Source organism: Electrophorus electricus, chromosome 15 (assembly GCF_013358815.1).
Source record: "Electrophorus electricus isolate fEleEle1 chromosome 15, fEleEle1.pri, whole genome shotgun sequence".
NCBI classification, from domain to species: domain Eukaryota; kingdom Metazoa; phylum Chordata; class Actinopteri; order Gymnotiformes; family Gymnotidae; genus Electrophorus; species Electrophorus electricus.
In genome coordinates, this window is record NC_049549.1 from 17,203,267 (window position 1) to 17,227,695 (window position 24,429).

General features: G+C 48.0%; 1 protein-coding gene across 1 annotated transcript; it reads right to left on the minus strand.

The window, feature by feature from the left end:
* Positions 1-1,915: 1,915 nt before the first annotated feature.
* On the minus strand, positions 1,916-21,555 carry arhgap32a (Rho GTPase activating protein 32a). The gene is given in 21 exon segments (XM_035534381.1): positions 1,916-6,013; positions 6,195-6,662; positions 6,755-6,826; positions 6,928-7,073; positions 8,255-8,456; positions 8,556-8,701; positions 8,979-9,086; positions 9,183-9,265; positions 9,458-9,602; positions 9,866-9,968; positions 10,083-10,232; positions 10,835-10,916; positions 11,244-11,321; positions 11,416-11,538; positions 12,663-12,755; positions 13,950-14,087; positions 14,910-14,999; positions 20,803-20,873; positions 20,876-20,886; positions 21,200-21,291; positions 21,497-21,555. Coding segments are annotated over 21 exon segments (4,626 nt in total). The 5' UTR covers positions 21,500-21,555; the 3' UTR covers positions 1,916-3,791.
* Positions 21,556-24,429: the final 2,874 nt, after the last annotated feature.

The window sequence follows — 24,429 nt, forward strand, 5'->3', positions numbered from 1 at the left end:
TCAATGGACCTCCTAGAAAGTAATACTAACGCTAAGCTGTTTCAGGGGTTTTTGTTGTTGTTTTTCTTTTTACTATTTTTTAAATTAACTTTTTAATATTTTAACACAAACCAAAGTAGTAACATTTCAAGCCAGTAGACAATCAGATCTCTCAGTTACATGAACACCCGGTTCTCCTAAACTCTGAAGAAAAAAAGATTAAGGTAAACATCACTAGTCTGTTTGTTTGGGGGGTTTTTTTATCAGCAATTACAGGAGATCTGTTTACTAAAATCCGGATCGGCCTTTGCCCGGTTAACCGTATAGGCTTTGCACGATGTATTCCAGGGCCTCAGGAGCGCTGAGACCAACCCACAATACCAAAACAGGTTGGCATCATTCTTGGCATTGGGCCGGCTCCATGTAACGTGCCTGCAACAGACCGACCGCCGTCTGGCTCAGTACAGTGCAAGCCGGTTCTTTTTTTTTTTTTGTCCTTCGACTTGCATACTTTTAGTTTGGCATTAGTTTAGCATTATCAGACCGGCGTAAAATGTCAAAACAACAATAACAAAAAAGTATTCAACGATGGCACCTGCTATGAAATTTGAGTTGTGTCCACAAACAAAAACTGCGGTATAAAACTGACCACGGACTTGAGAAATGGCCGAGTTACCGGCGCGGTTGTAGTCCGGTTTCGATTACCTACCTTTCCTTTTCGTTCTTTGTTTTCCTGTTGCATCAGTTAGTGTAGGCGTACTGTCATAGTGGTTTATAGTAGCCTATTCATTATACTGCTATTGTTTTTATGTTGTGTGTATAAAAGCTTCATTTTTTATCTTTTTTCCAGCCTGGGTTCCTCCTCTGTGCACCAGCGGAGTACAGGTGGCGCTTGGCTGAACGTCAGACAGGACACGTGCGTTTCTAAAGCCTCTGGACCAAACCGGCGAGACCCTCCTGGTAACGGCCTCTTACCCGCCATGCAAATCGACGAGTAAAACACCATCTGAAACTACTAGGAATCACAGAGGGACCAGGGCAACATCAGATTACGCCACTGCACGGTGCCTGAGCACTGAACACACAACGCCATATTGGTTTAGCGCCTGAACACACAACGCCGTGTTCGTTTAGCGCCTGAACACACAACGCCGTGTTGGTTTAGCGCCTGAGCTCCACAGCTCGGTACCTGGAACCTCCTCAGCCTCTCATGAGCTTTAGGATTCACTCCGTACACATACAACACATGCATGTGAATCTAAACGCACAATGAACTGCTGGATTTCAGTATTATTCAGTCGGGTGCAACAGTTTCAGTGAATCATTTACAGTTGGCGTTCATTTTTAGTGTTTAACACCAGCCTTCCAAAATATAAATCTTGATATTTCTTCATACATCTTGAATTACAGTTCAAATTCTAAACTATTTTTCTGTTCATCAAATACTTCAAATCCGTTAATTGGGCCTATTTTTACATACAAAAACCAAACTCCGGAGGCCCACCGCCTTCCGAAAAAGAAAACAAAAACACCGAATGAAAATGAAACCGAAAGGCGTATTCCACTCGAATTAAAACACCGTGTTTGTAAATCAGTACGAAAGCTTCGCCAGTGCGCTTGCGCCCTCTGCTGTTTACTTCTTAAAAACATTATCTTTAACAAAGATTACTGGAGCAGACAGACTCCAGACAGATCAAAAGCAAAAGCAATACGTGCGACCTGTTTCATTATAACACTGATAAAGAGCAAGACAAAGATTCTAGCACACGGCCCAGTTAAGTAATCCCTAATACTTTAATCTGACTAGGACTACTAGTGTTCACTAATGGGCCAGAACACAGTGATGAAGATTAGAAATAAATAGCTAAAGGTTTAACTAGTTGTCATATAGTTCAAAGTTTTTCCTAAATGAAGCACTCAGTTACAGTGAACAAGGAACTATGCCTTGAGATTTTAATAGATAATTTTAATGAAAGTAAAAGAAGACACCATAAAAAGAATATCCCAGAATAATGAATATCCCAGAATAAACAACAGTACACTTTTCTTCAACAACACAGCAACCAATTTCATTTAAACAGATATGTGAATTTACATTTTTTAATTTATAACCATTTAATGGCCAATCCAGCATCACGTGACCCTGCTGGTTTTTATTTAGATGTTTTTTTAAATATCTAATTTTACCCTCATCCTCAGTTCTACAATGGTAAAATAAGGACATTAGTTAGTTTTTTTGTTTGCTTGTTTGTTTTTTGTTTTTTTTTGTCTAAAGTGCTAGTTATTAGAACACTGGTGTCTCGGTCTAACCGTAAAGTGCTCGCCTCGCCACAGACTACGGTGGATCCAAACTGGCAGGAAAAAACCATTCAACACCACGAGAGGCTCGTATACAGCGTTACGAAGGAAGCCTCGCCATCTGCTCAGCTCATGACGGAGATGTTTCAGCTCAAGTTGAATTCCATCCATTCTTTTCATTTGACAGCTTGTACTGCGACGCACTTTCACAGAGATAATAAACGCAGGGCAGAATTAGTAAAAGATATGATGCAAGTGGTGCCTCGCCAAGTGTAAGAAATGGGAGCTTGTTGAAATGAGCAGCTAGCAATCTGATCACCACTGGGTATACACTCCAGGATGCCATGTTGCTTCTGGATCATCCGAACACCGTTACGGAAATGACAAAATCTCAAGACTAATGAACTGATTGACGGTGCAGTCAAAGAAGCAGTTAAAGCATGTGAACTCCCACCGGCAGAACACTCAACTGAGGTGATTTTCAAAAGCATTCCCCGAAATGAAGCCAAGAACAAGCCTAATGTGCAAGGTGTGTGACGTATACAGTGCATAAGACAACAAAAGGTTATTCCACATGAAATCAGTGTAAGGTTTGACATTTTTCATAAATGGGAAACACTGCATGAAAGATGCAAAGTGATGTTAAAGGCCCTCTTTGGTAATGATGTGTTTTCCAGCCAACGATGGGCTCCAGTTTGGTGGGTGTTGTTTTTGTTCATAGTTGCACTCTGACTGTAAACATAGTTACACCGGTGTTAAATTGTTATAAAATCCCGAAAAATCAAGACGAAAAGTCTAAAGCACTAAAATCGGAATATTTACAGTTACAAACAGCTTTAAACATATGTCATTTCTGTTCTGTATAAATGTTTTTATGTAGAAATGTTTCACAGGCGTCCCATCCCAAACGATCTCCTAACATGGCAGATGGTTACATTTATGCTTTGTGTCTAATTTCTCAGGAACGTGAACTTGGCTGAGAGCAGAGTCAGGAGTCACGTCTCGCTGCACTGCAATACTGTGTTAAAATGTCTCGACTGGAACCAGTAATTCTCCCAATTTTTAACATGAGCCATCTGTCATGTTTTGGGACTTTTTTTTTTTTAAATTGTGGAAGCCTGTAAAACATTGCAATCAGGAAATGGTCAGATGCTGCTTAGGAGAAACTGGAGGATTCGGGGGCGTTGTGACTCCTTTTATGAAATTAATAAGATTTAAACTTTAGCCAGTGCAGGAGCATTTTTTTGTTATGATCCAGTGAAAATCCCTGAATGTGGTCTTTGACATCGCTTTGGCTCTTTAAATGTAGCGGCTCCAAACTATGATGGATCTTGACATTTAGTGTGATTTGATACAAAATGACGCCAGCGTGAACCCTTACACCGTGTTACTAAACTTATCACTTCTTTTCCTTCCATAAAATAGACTCTGAGCTTTAAAAGACCACTGTCCAGCAGAGGCTGTCTCTCCGTGTCCTCTCTTCCGTCAACGTCCGGAGCTTCCGCAGACGTTCTTCATTCAGCGTATATCTCAGTCTCAGGCCGGAGCTCGGAGGGAAGAAACCCTCCCGGGCCCAGCGCCGTGGGGTACAGCCTGCGGCTCTGAGGAGGCATGCAGCCATAGTTGGGGAACACACCCATCCTCGCTCGAACGGGCTTAGACACGCAAGCGTCCGCGTATTCCGGGCGAGATGGCACAGACATGCTGCAAGTCCTCGGCCTTCTCTGCGTGGGGTACGCCAGTCTGTAATCTCGCTCCAGGGTCCTTTTGGCATAGCTTTCTTGATGACGACCTCTCGCACTTTGTGACCTATCTGATCTTTGCAAGCCAGGGCACCTGACCTTAGCACGCTGGGAGTCTTCCGCAGGGCAGCCGCCAAGGGTCTGGAACGCCAGCCTGTTCTGGCCACGGAGGCACACCCCAGCCTCAGAAGACTCAGAGCGCTTGAAGTCGGGGCAGCTGTGCTCTTTCTGCAGGCCCGGGTAGCGCGCGGGAGGCTGTGGGTAGCACAGCATGGAGCAGCTCTGCTTCAGCATCAGGGCAGCCTTGGCGCCGTGCCCAAAACCCCGCTTCTCCGCCCACTCAGGCTGGCACGCCTCAGGCTCGGGCAGCGGGTGTTCAGGAGAGTAATCCCGCACCATGGTCACTCTGTATTTCCCATCAGCCCCCTCAGTAGAAATAAGCATATCGTTGCCCGGTTCAGACTTGCTCTGGGCACCTCTCAGGAGATGGGCCGGGCCCACAGCGAGATCTGGCAGCCTCTTATTCCAGACGTTTCCTTGTCTGACGGACTGGCTGAAATGTGGATCGGATAAACCAGCGTCCAGAGCTTCATACACAGTCCCGTCCCTCCCTCTCGGCAACGGGCCGACATCCTGTTTCACAAAGCTGCGTTCTCTGGCAAAGGGTGGCTTGACCCAGGGGTCGCGATGGCTCTGGACACTGCCCGTGACTCCAGCAGAGCGGAAGGGTGGCCTGTGGGTGGTGTAGGCGTGGCTGCGTCTGTGACCATTCACTCGGCGTGCATCCGGGTCGCTCTGTTGGGCCTCCAGAAAGGGGCTGTACCTGTACTGGACTTTGCCATCCTCGAAGTAAGGCCGCACTCGGTGGATGTCTGAGGGAACTGGTGTCTGGTAAGGATTGTTCTGGCAGGATGGATGCTGGAAAAAGAAAAATTTGTCCTCCGGCGGCGCATGTATGGAGCGCACCCTGCGTATAGTGGGGTACACCGAGGCGCCATCCATTGGTGGGTACCTCGGGCCACCGTATCCATAGACGCGACCTGGGGAGCATTCCATCCTCTGGTGACCTTTGTATTTAAAAGACAGGTGGAGGGACCGCGGTGTCAGAGTGCTGTAGCGGTCCTTAGAGAAGCTCTCAGCCTGGAGCTGCTGGTAGCCCGGCTGATAGGGGCCGCTCTGTCCCGGCGGGCTGCACCAGGGTTGGGGATACACAAGGCCCGAAGAGCCCAGCAAACTGGCATCTTTTGGGCTGTACTGGTAAGCGGAACTGGGAGAGGTGACTGGAGCTTGCGGGAGAACCTCCTGGACCGAAGACGGCATAGTCGCTTCGGCTAATATGGCACGGAAGTTGGACGCGTTGGCAGCCTGCTTGCTGAGCAGAGCAGCCGTAGCGGAGCAGTCCTCGGAAGCGTGGCAGGCGGAGGAGTCCTCCGTTGGAGAGCGGCGAGGCTCCAGGCCCTCGCATAGCTCGGTCTCCGGTCCGCCGGCATCGGTGCCCACCCCCACGTGGCGGATATTCTCCCGGATGGACGCTTGGCTCTCCAGGGCCCGCTCTGCGTCCGCACCTTTGACGGAAGAAGGGTCCGGGGGCGTGGCACACGCTCTGCGCCCCGTGCCAGGAGCATCCCCTCCGTCGGAGCAGCTCAGCCCGCTCTCGCTGCCGCGGCACGCGCACGTGCTCCGTGGGCTGCTGGATTCGGTGTGGTTCCCAGCAGAGACGGCGCTCGGGGAGCCCGTGAAGTTTCCTTGGGGGATGCAGGGATCTTTCGTTGGGGCAGAAGGCCACTGCAGCAAGGAGAGTGGATCCTGGAGGCGGAGGGGAGAGAGGGGCGTTGGGGGCTCGGAGCTCCCTCTCTTGCGCAGCCGGGCGGCCTGCTGGGCTGACTCGGCCAGGGCCAGGGCCAGCACGCGGGCCGCGCTCTTCCCAGCAGGCTGCGGGGCGATGAGGGACACGGACCGCACCAAGCCCGGAGTGCAGTCAAAGATCACCGCACCTACGTGTGGGAAAGCGACAGCATGGTGCACACGTAACCCGTCAAACAGCGACACAAGTAGATCATCACCGAAAGATTAAACAGGAAATAAAGCTGGTATTCGGGCTAAGAGAAGAAAAGGTTGACAAACAGGTATTAGAAGGACAAATAAATGTTTGAAGACAAAAGCTCTTGTGGTGACCTGTTCCTGCACGCTTTAGAGAGTGGGCCGGCTCATCTCGAGTTCCAGCCTCTCCCTGGCGCGAGGAGGTGGGGCACTCCTCGGCCCCCGCGGACTCGCCGGGCCCCATCAGCGGCGACGTCGCTTTAGTCGCCGCGGCAACGTTAGCCGAGTGCATGCGGTTCGCATCCTCCTGGGCCTGCGGCGGCAAATCTGGCGGCACGGTCAGACCGGCACGTCCATCCCACCGCGCCGCCTCGCCAGGCCTGCCTCTCTCCCTCTTCCGGCCGCCCTCCTTCCTTGCGTCGGACGTTTGCGACGGCGGCTCTACGGCGAGGTGGGCGTCAGCAGGGTGCGGGGCAGCCGGGTCCTTCCCGCCGGACTGGGAGCCCCCGTGACCGCGGCTGTTCAGCAGGTCTTCGCTGAACGACACGGACAGGGCGTCGCTGGTGGAGCGCGGCCTACGTACGCGATACACCCCTGATCCCCCTGGAGTGAGAGAGAAGGTCCTTCAGCCAACGTGGCACGGAAGCGTGACAGCAAAAGAACAAACAAACACACCAGACCAAATGTGATTTTACCCTCATGAGTGTGAGAAGAGAGAGATTCTTCGCTCTTGGCCGATCGCATGGTCCCAGAGTCTCCTCTACCACCTGGAGGAACAGGCCAGGCCTGTGTTTGATCCCTTCAGTACATTATGTCTAGTGTGCACTTAAAAGGCAGCGTGGGTACGGTGAGATGGAAAAGTCCTGACCCTGGAGCGCCGCGGTCTTGATCTCACTGGGCTCACTGGGACGGTGGAGCAGCTTGCATTTGGTTGCCGTGGACGATTTGCCCATGCTGAAGAAGGAGCGCCAGCTGAGCACGGGAGATTTCCTCGCCTTGTTCTGGGTCTTCTTCCTATAAAACCAGAGCGTTTCATTCAGAGAACTTTGCACAGTTCATACTCCTGGAACAGCTGGGAACTTGATCAGAAAAAAAACACAGGCAAACACACAAAACGGACCAGACAATTTACACAACCCATTCTAAACCAAAACCTAACAACCTTTGTTTCCCAAAGCTGACATTTATGATAGAGCTGACATCCCAACACCTGCGAGCAGTCACTGATGCCAATGTTGGAAGAATCATTTCTGTGTAATAGGTTTACAACTTTATACCGCAGGACAGCTGAGGGCAAAACAGTGACTAATCAGCATGTCTGCAGGCGTTTCTTGTCGGAACCCTTAAATCCACATAGGTAATCCACATTTATCACTGCCAGCTCAGTGGTTAAGGCACTCAACTAGTAATCAGAAGGTTGCCAGTTCAAGTCCCACTGCTGCCAAGATGCCACTGCTGGGCTCCTGAGCAAGACCCTTAACCCTCAATTACTCAAGTTGTACTGAGTCATAATTGTAAGTTTCTTTGGATAAAAGTGTCAGATAAATGCCGTAAATGTAAATATAACAGCATTCCAACAAACAAAGAACTGCAGAACAGATTATAAGTTAAAATAACCTTAGAATGTTGCAATATCAGTGAAGGCTGATGCACAGAAAGTCATTTAAACCATGTTCAAAGACCTTCACCTGTCACTGTTCACAAGGGGTGAAGTCGGCGTCTTCGGCTGAACAAAGGATGTAACCACTAAAGCGATTCGTTTTCCCGGATTCTCTCAATAGACAGTTAATTAGGTTTCATTTTGGCATCAGTGCTACATACTTGTGTAAGGAGTGCTGTGAGCTGCCCCAGACGAGCAGGGCAAACACAATGGCATGCTGTGCAATCACCTCTGCTGCACCTAGGGACTGAGATTCAGTAGACACTCGGGTTTCATTCTGAGGTTTGTACTGTATCTCAAACTGGCACAGAAACTGCATTTCTTTTAGGATAAAGCAGCTGGCATGATGATATTTTAATCTGTGCCGAAGTCCAAAGTACGACAGCCACACTAGGGTTTTGTTTTCACTTGGGCCAGGATGTCTGGAGACTGTGGGAGAAGCAATCAAACTGTTTTGACACAGTCAACTGCTTTGACTGTGGCTCTGTGGCACCGATGCCGTTTCATACGTTTCCTCAGTGATTCTTGGACGCACCTCTCTGTGGGCAGATCGATCACGGTGTGGAATTTGCCCTGCAGGGCGGCGGGTCCCTCCCCCACCTCCATGTACTTGCTGTCGGGGAACACGGGTAAGGTAAGCTGGGTCTGCGTGCGGGCCTGCGCCTGCTCCAGAGACAGCAGCTTGGTGGATGGCGAGCAGACCAGCAGGGACTTGGGCCGCATCACGGTGCCGTGACCTGTGGGCGCACGCCACGGACAAGCAGCCGTTCAGAGTCGGTGTCTGGCAGATGAGGCCCCCCAGTGGGAAAGTGGAGGGCAGGGGGCGGGGCAGGTACCTGAGCTCTCGCGGATCAGCGTGCTAAGTCTGTGGCTGAACAACTCCTCCACGTGACTGAGGATGAACTCCACCACCACAGACTGCACACGCACCTCCATGAATGCCGACGTGCCGCCAAAACACGCCGACTCAATATGCTTTGACCTGCAGTACACCAGAAACTCATGTTTGCTCAAAGATTTATGGCAAAAGCAGGTTTGTGCTTGGAACAGAGACTGCAGAACGGCACCACAGGCCCAGAACATTCAGGAATGAGGTTCACAGGAAAAGAAGCAATTGCATGTTGCTTTAGTGGTGTGCAGTTCAATAGTGGAACTCTTCTTGCACTGTTACTAAATACAGGCCTAGGAGTTTAAATCTCTATAGAAACCTATATAGCTTTATACCTACATAAAAACCTCAGTATACAGAGCGACATCACCTGAGGAGATTGGGGGCCCAGACAATTGCCAGGTTTTTGCAGTGCATGTTGGTGATGTTACTCAAGGTCGCCATATGGGCCAGGTGCCTCATCAGGAACTCGAGAGTTCTGAACGACAAAGGAGAAAAGGACAGTTCCTCTGGAAAGTGGAGATGACTGCAGTCCTAACTCTCATCACTAGAGTGCACTGCGCACCAAACAAACCTGTAGTGCGGGGGAGGCAACTGCTGAATGACGTCATGGATTTTGACCAGCCTTTCATCATCCGTGGCTACTGACACTGCATCCTATTCAAAAAAACAAAAACAAACAAAACACACGCATGCACAACCCCCCCCCCCCCACACACACACACACACACACACACACACACAGCACCAATGGCCACAAGCACCCATGTTCATACTACACTTCCACTAGAAGACCTTCGATCTGAAATCTAGGTGAGTGGGCCACAGCCCTAGTGCTTGTGCACTTACTGAGAATCTGTCATAGAGCTGGTAGGTGAGCAGGGGGTTGGGGAGCTCACGGAAGTACAGCTTGCACAGGGAGCCCACGGAATGGATGTCCTGGATCGACACATCCTTGCTGAGGTCTGGTACGTGCTCCGAGTCAAACTCATGCCTGGGCAAACCACGGAGGATGCCATTTATATACGTTTCACCTGACCGTGTGTCTAACACTACAGAGCAACAGATCAGATCTCTGTTGCAGTGACTCACAGCTCCAGGTTTGACAACAGACGTTTCTAGTTTTTCTGCTTCAACACACCTGACTCATCTCACCGGGTCGTTAGCAAGCCCTTCCTTCTGGAGCCGATTCACACAAAAGGGCCACGTTTAGGATACAATGACTGAGAAGCACTGATTAACCGAAATTCTCATTACCGCAGTTTCTGAATGTTGGAGGCGACCCCAGACAAGCGGTAAATTCCGTCCACAACCCCGTGCTTTTCGATGAACTCCGCGCAACTCTTGATAACTTGAGGGACTGCGGAAGGTAGACACTGAATGAGAAATCGCAGCCATGGGCTGATGACATGCTGTATGGAGCTCCTGGGTGCCCCCTGCTGGTAGCAGCCCAGCGCTCGCCGTGCGCGCTCACCGTCGTGGCCGGAGTTGAGCAGGTGCTCTCCCAGGTCACAGCCAAACACTCTCTCCCTCAGAATCCCACACTGTTTCAGCTTCTGTTTGGTGGGCCGGGACTTCACGAAGGAGCGCAGGAACGTTATCAGCTTGCCGTGCTTTTTACACACTGTCAGACATGGAGACGCAGAGACCTTAGACGCCCGGCCCAGCCGTACCCAGACTAGCCCAGCCAAGTCCGGCTGCTGGCTTAGACACAGCCCTAAAAAGTTAAGCTCCAGCTCCAATGGCTACTACGGCTCTGACGAACCCGTTAGCTCTGCCCAGGGCCAGACGAGCCGGACTGGAGATGGATACCTCTGCCAAACCCCATTTAGAGGGACTACACTGCGCATCCCTAATAATGTTTAATTAAATATCTAACACACATGACTGGGATCATGTGAAGATGGTTACATTGCTGTGCTAAGAGTGGTTGTTAATGACTCAGCGGATCTGTGCCATCTGTGCACTTCAGGCGGGTTTGTGTAGTGAACCTTCTCCAACAACAGGTCTCAGCTCTCTGGCTGGAGGCTGTACTGGCGTCTGTTTACACATCCAAGCTGCTACAACACTGACTAGCAAGGCTGTGGGTTTTATTCAAATGGTGAAAAATCACACAAAGTTGAACTTGTTTTTCCTCTTAAAATTACAAGAAGACCAAAGGGATGAAGGGATGGCCTAGTACTGTTTCATTCACGTCATCTCATTATCAATTCATGTAAAGGTCACCTGGCTTGGGCAGTGAACCAGTCATGTTTGGAGGAACTTTCTCACTGATCAGTTCTACACACTCGCCAGGGAAAAATCCCACCTGTACGGAGAGGAGAGGAGATGAGAGGAGAGGGAGAGAAGAAGAGAGGAGAGGAGATTTAGTGAGTGTCCAACTGCAGAGTGCAGGCTATGATGAACAGACTACACATAGATCAATACTCAATCGAAACAGGGCCAGAGTCGCAATCTTAGCTCTGGACTCGCTGATATTAAATATTAGGAAAAAAAATCACAATCAAAATTACAATAGGACAAAGGATAAAACAATAGGAACAAAAAAATTAATCAAGATTACTCTGGCATGCAAAAAACAAACAAGCAAACAAACCCCAAACCCCAAAAGCCCCAAAGCCCCAAAGCCCTGCACCTGAAAGCCGTGTTTCCCCCTCCACCAGCCAGTGTCTTCTTTGGGTGGCATATCAATGACTGAAACAATATCCCCCACCTAGAAGCAGGAGACACAGTCAGACACACAGAGAATCGATCTGGAAGTCAAACGGCACAGCACAGCACAGCACAGACGTGCTGGAAGGATGTACCTCAAAGGAGAGCTCGTCAGCTGCCTGCGCCGTGTAGCGCTTGAGCACGTGGGCAGCGGCCACAGCTGGAACGTTGATGGAGGACTCATCATGCACCAGCAGGTGGTTCCCTTTGTTATCAATCTGACACACACACGCACGCACACACAGAATTTGCAGCAAGTCCACTGATGTCACTGATCAAGAAAAACATACCGTTTGCTTGAAAGTATTTTGGTACAGGAACTAGGGATGCACATTATATTATGGCTACGATAGTTAATATCCACGATAGTTAATAGCTACGATAGTTAATAGCTACACATGATGAGGTAAGAGGAACCCCATCACCCAAATGACTTTCACCTTATTCGTCACTCTGTACATGCACTCTGTAGTCGGTAATTTAATCCGTAACAATTTACTGGCTGTAGTTACCATTTTCCTCAAATTCTTATTCTGTGCCAAACGAGCATGCGGTGCAGAAGACACACGCTATAAAAGCACTGTGAAACGTTTGGAGCTTTTTACTGTGGACATTAAATCATAGCAATTTCTTTCAACAGCACATTCTTTGCTCTGTCCTAGTGCTTATGGAGTCAGTCCCCAGGCTGCCTTTAAACTTATGGTCAATCACAACGCCAGGATACTTAACATTTCTTTCAGATACTGTTGGATTCCCCATTTCGAAAAGGTCAGGGTGTGAGGGTGTGGTGAATCACAGGCATACACACCATCTCACCTTCTACTACATTCATGCAACTCTCAACAGTTTGCAAGGAAAACATCAAGTGCTCATCCATGTCTTTTTAAACAACGAGTCACGCAGGATTACTATGAGGAAGCAGCATAATTCCAGTACACTACACCCAAAAACTGCAGTCCTAATAGGACAAAGGCCTGCCAGACACATTATGATGGTGAAATACGAGTTCATCTGGGGACAAAAGACACTTTGTGTTTTTCAAGTGACTAATGTTACATGAGAAGATGGGTGTGAGAGCCCTGGCTTTGGCTCTGTAAATAAAAACAAAGCAAACAAAAACACATCACATGACCAACACTCGGACTGGTAGTCGGGAGGAGGGGGCATCTGCAACTGAAGACTTCCTCCGCTCTACCTGAGCCGGAGGTACGACGGGCAGCATGCTGGGTAATAACATGAGGATTAAACATGGAGTGGAATCATACACACTCACACACGCGCGCGCGCACACACACACACACACACACACACACACACACACACACACACACACACACACTACCTCCATCCACGTCAAAGCGGGTCCGCAGTTGATCTTGTTGTCAGCGATGAAGGAGAGGCGTGAGAGGTAGGCAGTGAGCATCTGGGAGAGAGGCTGAGGAAACAGGAGGAGACGCGGATGAATGAGCCGCGGAATGCACCGCTCTGCTCCTCTACAGCAGCCAACGCCAGTGCACCCTACTGGTCCTGGATCAGTCAGCTTTAAGACACTGCACTGCCCCCAGTGTGGCTTTTTTCTGCCTACCAGTGGCTGTACTACCGTCCACTACAAGAAACCACAACTCAGTTGTGTTCTAGGAAACTCTGTGCGCCAACCTGGGTAAACACTGGTAAGCACGCTAGCCGTGGTAAACACTGGTAAGCACGCTAGCCGTGGTAAACACTGGTAAGCACGCTAGCCGTGGTAAACACTGGTAAGCACGCTAGCCGTGGTAAACACTGGTAAGCACGCTAGCCGTGGTAAACACTGGTAAGCACGCTAGCCGTGGTAAACACTGGTAAGCACGCTAGCCGTGGTAAACACTGGTAAGCACGCTAGCCGTGGTAAACACTGGTAAGCACGCTACCTGTGGTAAACACTGGTAAGCACGCTAGCCGTGGTAAACACTGGTAAGCACGCTAGCCGTGGTAAACACTGGTAAGCACGCTACCTGTGGTAAACACTGGTAAGCACGCTAGCCGTGGTAAACACTGGTAAGCACGTTAGCCGTGGTAAACACTGGTAAGCACGTTAGCCGTGGTAAACACTGGTAAGCACGCTAGCCGTGGTAAACACTGGTAAGCACGCTACCTGTGGTAAACACTGGTAAGCACGCTAGCCGTGGTAAACACTGGTAAGCACGCTAGCCGTGGTAAACACTGGTAAGCACGTTAGCCGTGGTAAACACTGGTAAGCACGCTAGCCGTGGTAAACACTGGTAAGCACGCTAGCCGTGGTAAACACTGGTAAGCACGCTAGCCGTGGTAAACACTGGTAAGCACGCTAGCCGTGGTAAACACTGGTAAGCACGTTAGCTGTGGTAAACACTGAGCCTAGCAAAGACTCTTCCACCTTTGTTTTCTTCAGTCACACATTACTGGCTTTCTATGGGTCACAAAACTTGCCTAGACAATAAAGACAATAACCTGATTTCATCAGATTTCATATAAACTCCCATGAGTCTTTATTTTTCCTCACCATGCAAAACCTCACACATACATAATGTTTTTAAACACTACATTATTCATCCATTTGCACTGTTAGGCTGCCACAGGCCACTACGCCTTGCCACGGTGTGGTGGATGGTACCTCCGATTTGTCTCTGAGGTCGTCAAACCGAGGAAGCTCCAGAAGCTGGGAGAAATTCCGGTCATATATACAAAGATGGAGGTGCTTGTCGAGGACCCGAAAGTCTTCATACAAACGTTTCACCATCCATTTCCGCCCCTGGCACATGGCGAGAGAAACGTCACACACAGTAATCACAATGCTGAGCAGATACAGAACCTTAATGGAGATTGCAGTGTTATTAGGAACATCATAAATCAAGCTTTCTTGCTGTGAAAATCCTTAAATTTCCAAAGAAGCCAAAGCCTGAAGGTATTGTTTTCTGTCACGAAGCTGGAGGCTAATGGTGTTAGCGCTGGCGCGCTGATAACGCTAGCTCTACGCCCAGCTGGCCGAAGTTGTGGATTCTATCCACCAGCACTGAGATTTCATACAGCCAGATAATAAGATCAGCTCCAGTGCAAAAATACCGCTCCTTATCAGAAGAGCAGCACACACCTCACAGGGCTATAATCCCTCCTGCTCCCTTACACACACACACACACACACACACACAACCACCCTCAATACACCTCCTTCCAGTATTATAGAATAAAGCTCAAATCAGATTTTTAGAAGTTCCAAAAGCTCTCCTATACCACTGTGTAGGGTGGCCTCTCATTCTCTCAAGACTTTCCTGTTCAGATAGTATGCATCTTTTGTCCTTCAACCTCATCATGAAATCACACTGTTTACGCTGCTTGTGGTTGGTTTGCTGTTCTTTTTACAGCGTTGCGGCCCCACCCCCACCCGCCCCATCTTTTTTGTGTAACCATAACAGCAAAGCTTGGCTTCTCTTCTGTTGCCATAGCAAACCAGTGATGCAGTGATTCATAGTGATGCTTTTCTCTCTTGGTGTACTGGCCCGCATACACCTGCCTCCAGACGCACACACCCGCAACCTCATCTCCACCAAAACCTCCCCTAAAAGTGCAGTGGTACCTGGCAACAGATCTGCACGAGATATGTGAGCTCCTTTGGGTCTAGGCCGTCGCCGCGGGTCAGCTCACTCTGATCCTCGGCCAGGGAGAGCTGGAGAGGGAACAGAGCCAGAGAGCCTTCTGTCAGGAGTGGAGACAGACCAGGTCTTAAAGGCTGAGAGCTGAAACAGGACTCAGGAGGAGCCCTGTTTCTGATGGCACCTTTAACGCAGGAGGACGTGGAGAGCAATGGACACGCTGTGAGCTAAATCTGCATGAATTCAATTAATTACATGTTCATATCGACAGCCAATATGTTATTTGCTCATAAAGACAATTTTGAATTTATCATTATCAGTTTGATATTGGTATTTTGGCCAATAATTACAACTTTAGACAACAAGATCAATTTTAATATAGCCAATCTAAAGAAGGTTTAGTTTAGGCCTTGTTTGTATAATTTGTATGACTACAGTTACAAGGAAAATGCCAAAAACCAGAAATGTTGTTTTCTTTTGCAACCTGTGTATGGAATAATTTTTACATCAGATTTATTGTTTATTTATTTTTCTGTTTACTCATTAAGCAAAGTATCCGCCATTTCAGAGTTTTGCAGGTTTTCCAGTGCTGGGTTTTCTTACACCTGCGTCAAGGCAGAAAATAACACTTATTGTTTGACAAAGGCTAGAAAATAAAATTGTATGAAAAATTGTGTTCCCCTTTGTGTTAAGAGTAACATATGTTTATAATAATTGTGATGTCTGATTTACATGTGACGTGTCCATTTTCATTAATTTTACATAATCAATTTTCTTAAAGAGTTTAACATGTCTTACACCGCATTTCATAAATAGATTACAGTTTGAAGGTGCTTTACAATGCATTAAGGTAAAATTGTAAGCTATTAATATCAGTATCAGCCACAAAAATGTGCTACTATGGGTCATCATATTAGCCCAAGAAATTCAATATTGGTGCATCCCTAAATTTAATATTTCTTAATTAATAAAAAAGAGCAGGTAGCAATGAATGGTACAGTTCCACAGACCAGACTTCTACCAAAAGAATAATTCACATTTACGGCATTTAGCAGACGCTCTTATCCAGAGCACCATACAAAAGTGCTTTAGTTAAAGTATCCTTCCTAGCACAAATAGGTTAGAGTCCAATAACACCCTTAACCGACACATACCAGAGCCAAGTGTCAGTGCTGAAATGCAGAATGAGACCTACAATACGAGAGCAATTATTAATAATTGTTAATAATCATAATAAGTACTATTGCCACTACACATAAAAAGGTAATCTGTTTTATATGAGATGCAGTTTGCTTTACCACAATAAAACTGAGAGGCTAATGGTAAATCTCAGAATTCGAATTGTGTATTTAGGTATAGGAGTGGTAATGGTGGTTGTTATGATTAATGAAATTATTACATTAATTATTACTATTTGTTCTCAAATTGTGTTGTATCTCTCACTCTACGGTTCAGCACTGACACGTTGTTTTGAGTCTTTGTTAAGAGAATCATTACATCCACACTACACTGAAATTACTCACTGTAGTCTTCTTCAGAGATTTTATATATATATATATATATATATATATATATATATATATATATATATATATATATATATATAAATAAAAGGAGTGACTTCTCAAGGATCGTCACAATTTTAATAAAACGTACTATATGAAATAGTTTCTTAGGTTCACTTAAAAGTGCTGTGAATCTCGTGTTAATTGCTAATTATCAGTACAAATGAGGATGTCTCATCAATCTGTGCAAACAGGAAGAAGGAAAGAAGCTTTAGCATTGTAGCATCTGCAGTGAGCTTGCGTCCATGACCCCACTATGGTAAGCCCTCCACAGAACTGACAGCAGGACAGCTGTTTGGAAAGTCTGTAGGGTATAAACAGGCAGGCCAACAGCCCACAACTTCAAAAGAGCTGAAAGAATATGAAAGCTTGGCTTAATTATAGCGAACACTAAAGCAAGCTCACAAGAGGTTATATGACCCAGTTAAGAAGTGCACTGAAACTGAAATAGTAGCTACATCCAGATGACACATATATGGTAAATCCTGCAAAAGAATTAAAAATTAGATAAAACCTAACCATTTCAAAATTATTTAAAAAAATGCCAAATTATAAACATACATAAAAATGCTTGACGGATCAAGACAAGACTTCATGCATTCATGACTATGGTTTGTATGCTCAGTGTTGAATGTTCTTTTTCCTGATGGCATATATGTATTAACATAAATTTCCCTGATGGCATGTATGCAACAGTTATAAACAGTTGGTTTTAACACAAAAACAAGTGACAATGCAGGGGATGAAGCAGCCAAACAACAGAAAGGATTCAAAACTGGTCCTAACAGTGTGTGAGTAGTGGGAAAACCACTACATCGAGACAGACACGAGGAGAAGTGGAGCTCTAATCTGCACGGCAGGCACACGCTGCACCTTTAACAGACACACGGCAGGCACTCGCTGTACCTTTAATGGACACCTGCCCAAAGCAGGGTGGGAGAGCGCCAGTGGTCGGTCCTCACCAGGGTGGAGACTTCCGTGTTTCACGGGCTCAGCACACACATGCTTGGCTGAGCGCCTGAGCAGATCCCTCAGCCAGCGCGCCCCTCTCTCTCGCTCTCTCTCTCTCGCTATCTCTCTCGGCTGCAGACGGATCGCCTGCCTTTCCGGCTCTCTGCACCACACGCGCTCTCTGGCTGTGGCTCATAGGACTCATCTGGTTGCCAGCTGTGTAGGAAGCCCTCCGTGCACTTCCCCAGGAGCTGCCCCAATCACCCTTCCCCAGCTCCTGCAGCAAGAACACTCACACACATGATTACAACCCAGGAGGAGGGGTTTCCTTTTCTTGGCCCCTCCCCTCCCGTATTGGACGGCAGCCCCTCCCCCCTCGGGTGACTGGACGGGGCCAGGCAGGCGTATATGGAGCACTGAGCTTCATGGCCAGTGAGAGCTAGCTCTGCTCCCTGCACTGCCTAACCAATCTCTCCCTACACACACACACACAATCCGGGGACCAAGACCAGTAGGTATAGCAAGGAATTCCTCTCGGAATATCGTAAACAAAACAAACAAGAGATTATTAAACAAAGAGAAACACACAAGTGACAGTTACCTATTAAGAGCTTTTTAACGTTGTAAAGCACTTTGTCGAAACTTTCTGAATGGATACACGGCACACCAATCCCAGTGCTGACATTGTGTGTACAGCTCAGGAAGTGGGTTAAAGGCGGGACCAAACCACAACAGGACAGCAGGACAACCGCAGTTCAAATTGCTCATGCTGCACAATCTGAGATTTAAAAGCGCCAATGTGCTGTAACCAGCCACATACGCCTCGAGCAACTAAAGCAGCTGTAATCCTGGATCAAATTCCTCTATCTGAAGAGCATAACCTGGTTATCGGTGCTTCATCACTCCACTGTCTCTTTTTGCTGAGCTGCAACCAGCCACCTGGTGTCCTGTCCTATGAAGTGGGACATGCCTCATGCAGTCACTGTCCTGTATGTCTGTGACACTAAAATGACAACAAAATCATACCATCTTTTCCAAAAGTTCAGAAATTAATCTAGGTTCTCTAGAGCCTAAAATATAAAAAATATAATCCACGTCTGACCCAGATTATGGTGTGCGAATCAGATCTATAGTAGCAGACGACAGTGGAAAAAAAAAAATGTACGAATCAAAGCGTGGGGAGAACAGTGGGGAGTACAGGGGCTTACCAGAACATTATTCCTAAATCTACACACTTATATTTGAGAAAAACACTCCGCTTAATCTGTTATGTGGCACCATCAAATAAGAAGAGGTAATGAGGTCACCCAAGGCCAGAGGAGGCATTTCAGGGGGCCCACACACCCAGCCCCGGGGTCTGAATGCCTGAGGTTCTGTAATAACACGGTGATGAGTGAGAGCCACAGTATACATGGGCGCCCCCCCAGGACCCCTTGCACGTGTAGGACTTACGGGGTGGGACCGGTCCAACACGGCAGCAGCTGCACATACCGAGACGGAGGTGGGAAACCTGAGGAGGCACCGGCTCTGGATCTTGTCTGCGGATTAATTCGTTTGGCCGGCGTGTCCTCCCTGGGGTGGGGTGAGGGGGGTATGGAGTGCATGCGAATGGATTCCCTGTAAACTTGAGCCGAGGTGTGTGGGACAGCCACACTGCCTCCGGGAAAGCGGCACAGGCCTCCGAGAGCAGAGGTTGCCGCGGCGTACAATGCCACGCCCACGCTCTTCACTTGACCGGGCCTCTGTCGCTGACCTTTTAAACATTACTACAACAGAGCTGCTGTTTGTTCTCGATTCTAACAAAGTCAAACAAAAAATAACTCCTCCTTCTATTTTTGTAGCAGGGGTAGTGTGGAGAAACCCTCACCACTGGGTGGGGTGAAGTGAGCACTGTGGGACTCTCAGAGAGAACAGCTCGACCAGAACACCCCGTACGGAGTCGTCTGCAGCGTCAGCATAGGAAACGCACATGGTGAACTGAACACGTGACACGAGATCTCTCTCCAAAATGATCTCCGACATTCCCCTCACGATCCAGTTCATTTCCCCACCCAACACGAGGAGCAAAGCCGACACCCGGTAAGATCAACGTGCCGGCCGGGAGCGGGTCGCTCCTGGAGGAGGGTGTGACGCTGCCGCCCCCTACTGGTGGAGCTCACATCGGTGCTGCCTTCACGGGACAGCCATTGTACTGGTGCATAAAAGCGAGATTAGATCCACAAACACACGCCGCGCAGACAAAGGAGCGAGGCTCTCGTCGATACGCCACAGCAGGATATTGCCGATATCCGATATGCAGAGGCACTAATGTCCCTTTGTTGAGCCTCTGGGAAAGGCAGGGCCAACATAAAGGCAGTTCAGAGAACCACACCCTTGGACATGTCACACAAACAAGTGAGGAAGGAGATCATAAATCTAATCTGCGTACAGGGGCAAAAAATAAAAATAACACACACACACACAAAATACAATGGAGGGCTGGATTCTCTCAAAATGTTTTACTAATAAAAATGCTAAAATTACAGTAAGTTCAGAGTGTATAATGGTAGAGATCACAGTGAGAGAGACGTCACTGGGAAACGACCAGGTGAACTGGCGCAGGAGTCGGCCTCTGTGGCACTGAGGGATGCTGCTGCTATTTGCTGCGTCTCCGTGGAGACCCTCCTCCCCCGTGTCTCCGTGGAGACCCTCCTCGCCGCAGCCCATCAGCATGACACACTTAGCACCTCGGACTAGGCAGAAGCGGACTGCCACATCACCGACTGAACCACGCATATGCACGATGTGCGCACGCTCATATGCGCATACGAAGAGTGACCTTGAATCTGCGAGGATCTGAGGATCTGTTCTTCAGTCTTCCGTCCCCACGCGGGTCCGACCAAAATAGCACGAGCGGGAACGGAAACGGCTGGTGAGCGCCTCTTCCCAGGCTACGCTGTCGTATCGTGATGCATACACAGCATGTACAGCGTAAATATCAGAACAGGAAATCAACGCACTCTAGAGCTCGTGTGTAAGAACCGCAGTGTCGTTTACACAGCATGGACAAACACTGCTCTCTGCTGGCGGACAAAAGGAAGTGCAGAGGAGTCTATCTGAATGCAAAACAGTCATGAAGGCGAACACGCACAAACCGTGGCAGAAGGTGCATGTGAAGGAGGCAGCGGGAGCCTAACGGATGAAATGGCATGGTAGCAAACACGGGACTCGCCTGCAGATCTGAGCTTGGTGCATAATTAAACCACTAGTAAAAGAAGGGAGGACGCCGATCCGAGAGCAGCTCGGCCAAGCCGCAGCCGAGCGATCCATGAAGCCATTCCCGGCGATGGGAGGGCCCGCGCGGACACGTACTGGCACTCACCTGCACGGAGCCAAAGTCCACGTTCTCATAGTGGAAGTGGGCGCACTCAGCCAGACGAGGAAACGGCCTCTGGTGAGGGACAGCCTATAAAGAAGGAGACCTCATCAGTATTCCAAAGGGCTCTAACCCAGAGAGAGAGAGAGAGAGAAGAGAGAGAGAGAGAGAGAGAGAGAGAGAGAGAAAGAGAGAGAAAGAGAGGGAGGGAGGGAGGGAGAGCGAGAGAGGGAGAGAGAGAGAGCGAGAGAGAGAGGAGGGGGAGAGCGGGAGGGAGGGAGAGAGAGGGGGAGAGAGAGAGCGAGAGAGAGAGAGCGAGAAAGAGGAGGGGGAGAGAGGGATAGAAAAATGAAGCGACTGTGTCTCTGTCAAGTGTCTTGACTCACGGGGAGAGGGCGCTTACTTTTTCACGTTCTTGACCTTCATACTGGCAGTGCTGGTGCACGACCGGAGGGAGGACTCATCAGGCAGCTCAGAGCCCATGACAGTCGCAGCCTGCGCACACGCACGCACGCACACACGCGCACACACGCACACACGCGCACACGCGCACACGCGCACACGCACACACGCACACACGCACACACGCACACACACACACACACACACACACACACACACACACACACACACACACGCTGCAGATGCACGAGGGTGGTAAGCTGCAGCAGGCTAGCACAGGCGCCGCCAAATTACTGACCATGAAAGTGATGGCATCCTCCCAGCCGGCTCGCTGGGGTGCCTGCGTGCCCTCGTCCAGCGCGGGGGGGTGGGGTGGGCATACGCTAAAGCAAACACATAGAGGACGTTAGCTTTGGAAGAAAACACCTTTCCTTACTGCATAGCACAATTACATGAGGCCAAGTCCAGTGAGAAGAGCACAGGAACAGAGCGAGAACAGAGCGAGAACAGAGCGAGAACAGAGCGAGAATCAACATGCTGAACTTCTGGCCTCAGAGTTATGTAACAGCCATACAAGCCTCTCTGAGTATGTTAAACAAACACACATGACAGGCCATTTGTACCAAGCCCATCTGCTTCATATACCTTTTTAAGTTGGTGTTCTGTCCTACAGTACATGCTAAACTGTTTCTCTTATTATACATGTAACATGTAATAGATTTTTCAAAAAGGCACAAAATCAGTGTTGCAAGGTTTTAAGCAAAGTTCCAGTTTCTAATGCCTGAATGTTCAAATAGATGTGTGTTTCTGCAGTGAGTTCAGGTAAGAACGCAGTGAAGTGAAGGCACCAGAGCATTACATGCGATCAGACGCTGCACACTAGAGGGGGTGGTTTTAATGGTGAACAAAGACCTCAGTCAGTCAGTCGCCCAACGATGGAAACTGAAATAAAGAGCTGGCTTAAATTGTAACTTGAAAAAATACAGCAGCTCTTTGGGGCAAGAAAGGTGAGTTGGCGTAGCTTTGGGGACGGCAGAGTCTTTCATTGTAACCAGGAAAGGTGGAATAAAGGACTGGAATTTAGCTGTCTGCCGCACAAAAGGCAATGTGAGTCCGTGAAGGCCTCTGGCCCCCAGAGAGGACAGAAGCACGCAGATCAGGGAGGCAGGATGAGTTTATTTGTGTAGCAGTTTTCATACATAGCGGCAATTCAAAGTGCTTCACATAAGATAGAAAAGAATAAAAAAGCTCATTACATCCTGAGATTTATAACCTCGAGAAGGTCTTTGCCAAAGAATAAAAAGTTACAGTTTATTAAAATAAAAGATAAAATGGACTAAAGTTAATTTAATGAAATAAAATGGAAAAATTAAAGAGATAAAACCTGAATTAAAATGAATGAATAAAAAAAAGAATAAGTGCATAAAATCTCAATAAGAATATAATAATAATAATAATAATAATAATAATAATAATAATAATTCTCTGCGAAACTGTTAAAACAATTGAATTCACTAACAGAAAAGTTTCTTATTAGGGAATAGTCACTTAAGTCCCAGTGTACACATGCAGCATTTCCCAGCCTTCTAACTGTGAGCTAATGAAACAGGGGTCTGCCATAGTACTAATGAATCAGGCCATACGGGAAAGGCATCGGACGCAACTAATCACGCATGCATGCGCACACACAAACACACACACCTTCCTACCCATGCTGCCCTGCAATGGCACTGTTCTCACAGCACGTAGTGTCGCATTCGAGACGCCTCATCCAGCCCTCTAAAAACCCATGTGCACAAGCACACATGCACCCCCACCCACACCCCACCTTCCCCTGCACACTCACACACTCCGTGGCATGACTAATCATAATCCACCGCAGCGGAGAACACGTTCGGAGAGGAGCAGCGACATCCGGGGGAGGGTATGGGGGAGGGTATGGGGGAGGGTGTGTACGAGGCTGCGACTCACCCATGGAGGGACCGATGGCTGGCGGCGTGTCCCAGCGGCGCGGGAGTCTGGCTCTGCGGTGCTGCGGCACATACGCTGCCTGCTTCCATCACACTGACTCACCACATCCACTGCCTGCCGGCAGGGGGAGGGTGAGGACGAGACGCGTCCTCCGCTCACAACACAGCTCCAACCCTGGCCAGGCAGAAGGGCTAGGCATTAACCCGCTCTGAGCTGCAGCACACAGTAGCTACCGCACAACTGCACATACGTACACGGTGTAGCACAGGGCACGGTATAGTATGCCCTTAATGAATAGGCTACACAGGGATAAATCCACATGCATAAGAATTAACTGGAACACTGCTCTATTTTCTCAAAGATAAACACCCTGATAGCTCACTAACTGCTCACTGCATATCTCAGATGTGTCTATTTTCCCGTCTGCGCTCCTTATTCCGAGGATTAAAAGGGACGCCCATTTAAACATATCTCCTCTGCAGGCAGAGCTGTCTTTATTTCAGGTGTCCTGCACTAGCATAACTATCTCAGACAGACTAACAGTCATCTTCGCTTTGCTACAAACTGTCAAACCACTGCAAGAAAAACACAAAATCAGATGGCAAACCCTACAAAAAATGTAAATGAAAAACTGACTCAGCTATTAAGTGAATTACATCCTTGTTTATTAATGTAAATCTTCTAGGATTGTTCCTAGTTAGTCAAGAATTACAAAGCATGAATTACACAACTACTGATTCTTTTTACTGCACACAGTAGCCAACAGCAAAATAAAAGTCTTCTGCCCACTGCAGTACTTTTTCAAACAGGTGTGTGCTTTTGCTGACTGGAATCATTTGAGTGCTTAGCAGAGTTCACACTGCTGTGACGGAGGTTTGGGAGACATGCAGGACAAACGTAACTTACGGTGACCACATACATACATATTCTCTGTGTTCACTGCTTCTTACCTTTCCACAGGATATGTACTGAAAAACACAACTGAAAAGGGCCTTAATATTTCACGTTCAAGATGATCCTTTTTGCTGCATACTCTCAGTTGTCTGTGGATATTCTCAAAATTCCTACATTTTATATTCTTGAATGGCTTCCCATAAAGTATGTATGCCGTTTTATGGAATATCTGAGATCTTCATCAGTCTCAGTTGCTTTGAATTCTTCAGAAATTGATTAATGTTTAGTTGCTAAGCGACAGGACTTCTCCCCTACACCACACTGCAGAACAAGTTGTCTTCCATAGTTATGCTTCACTCAGAGATG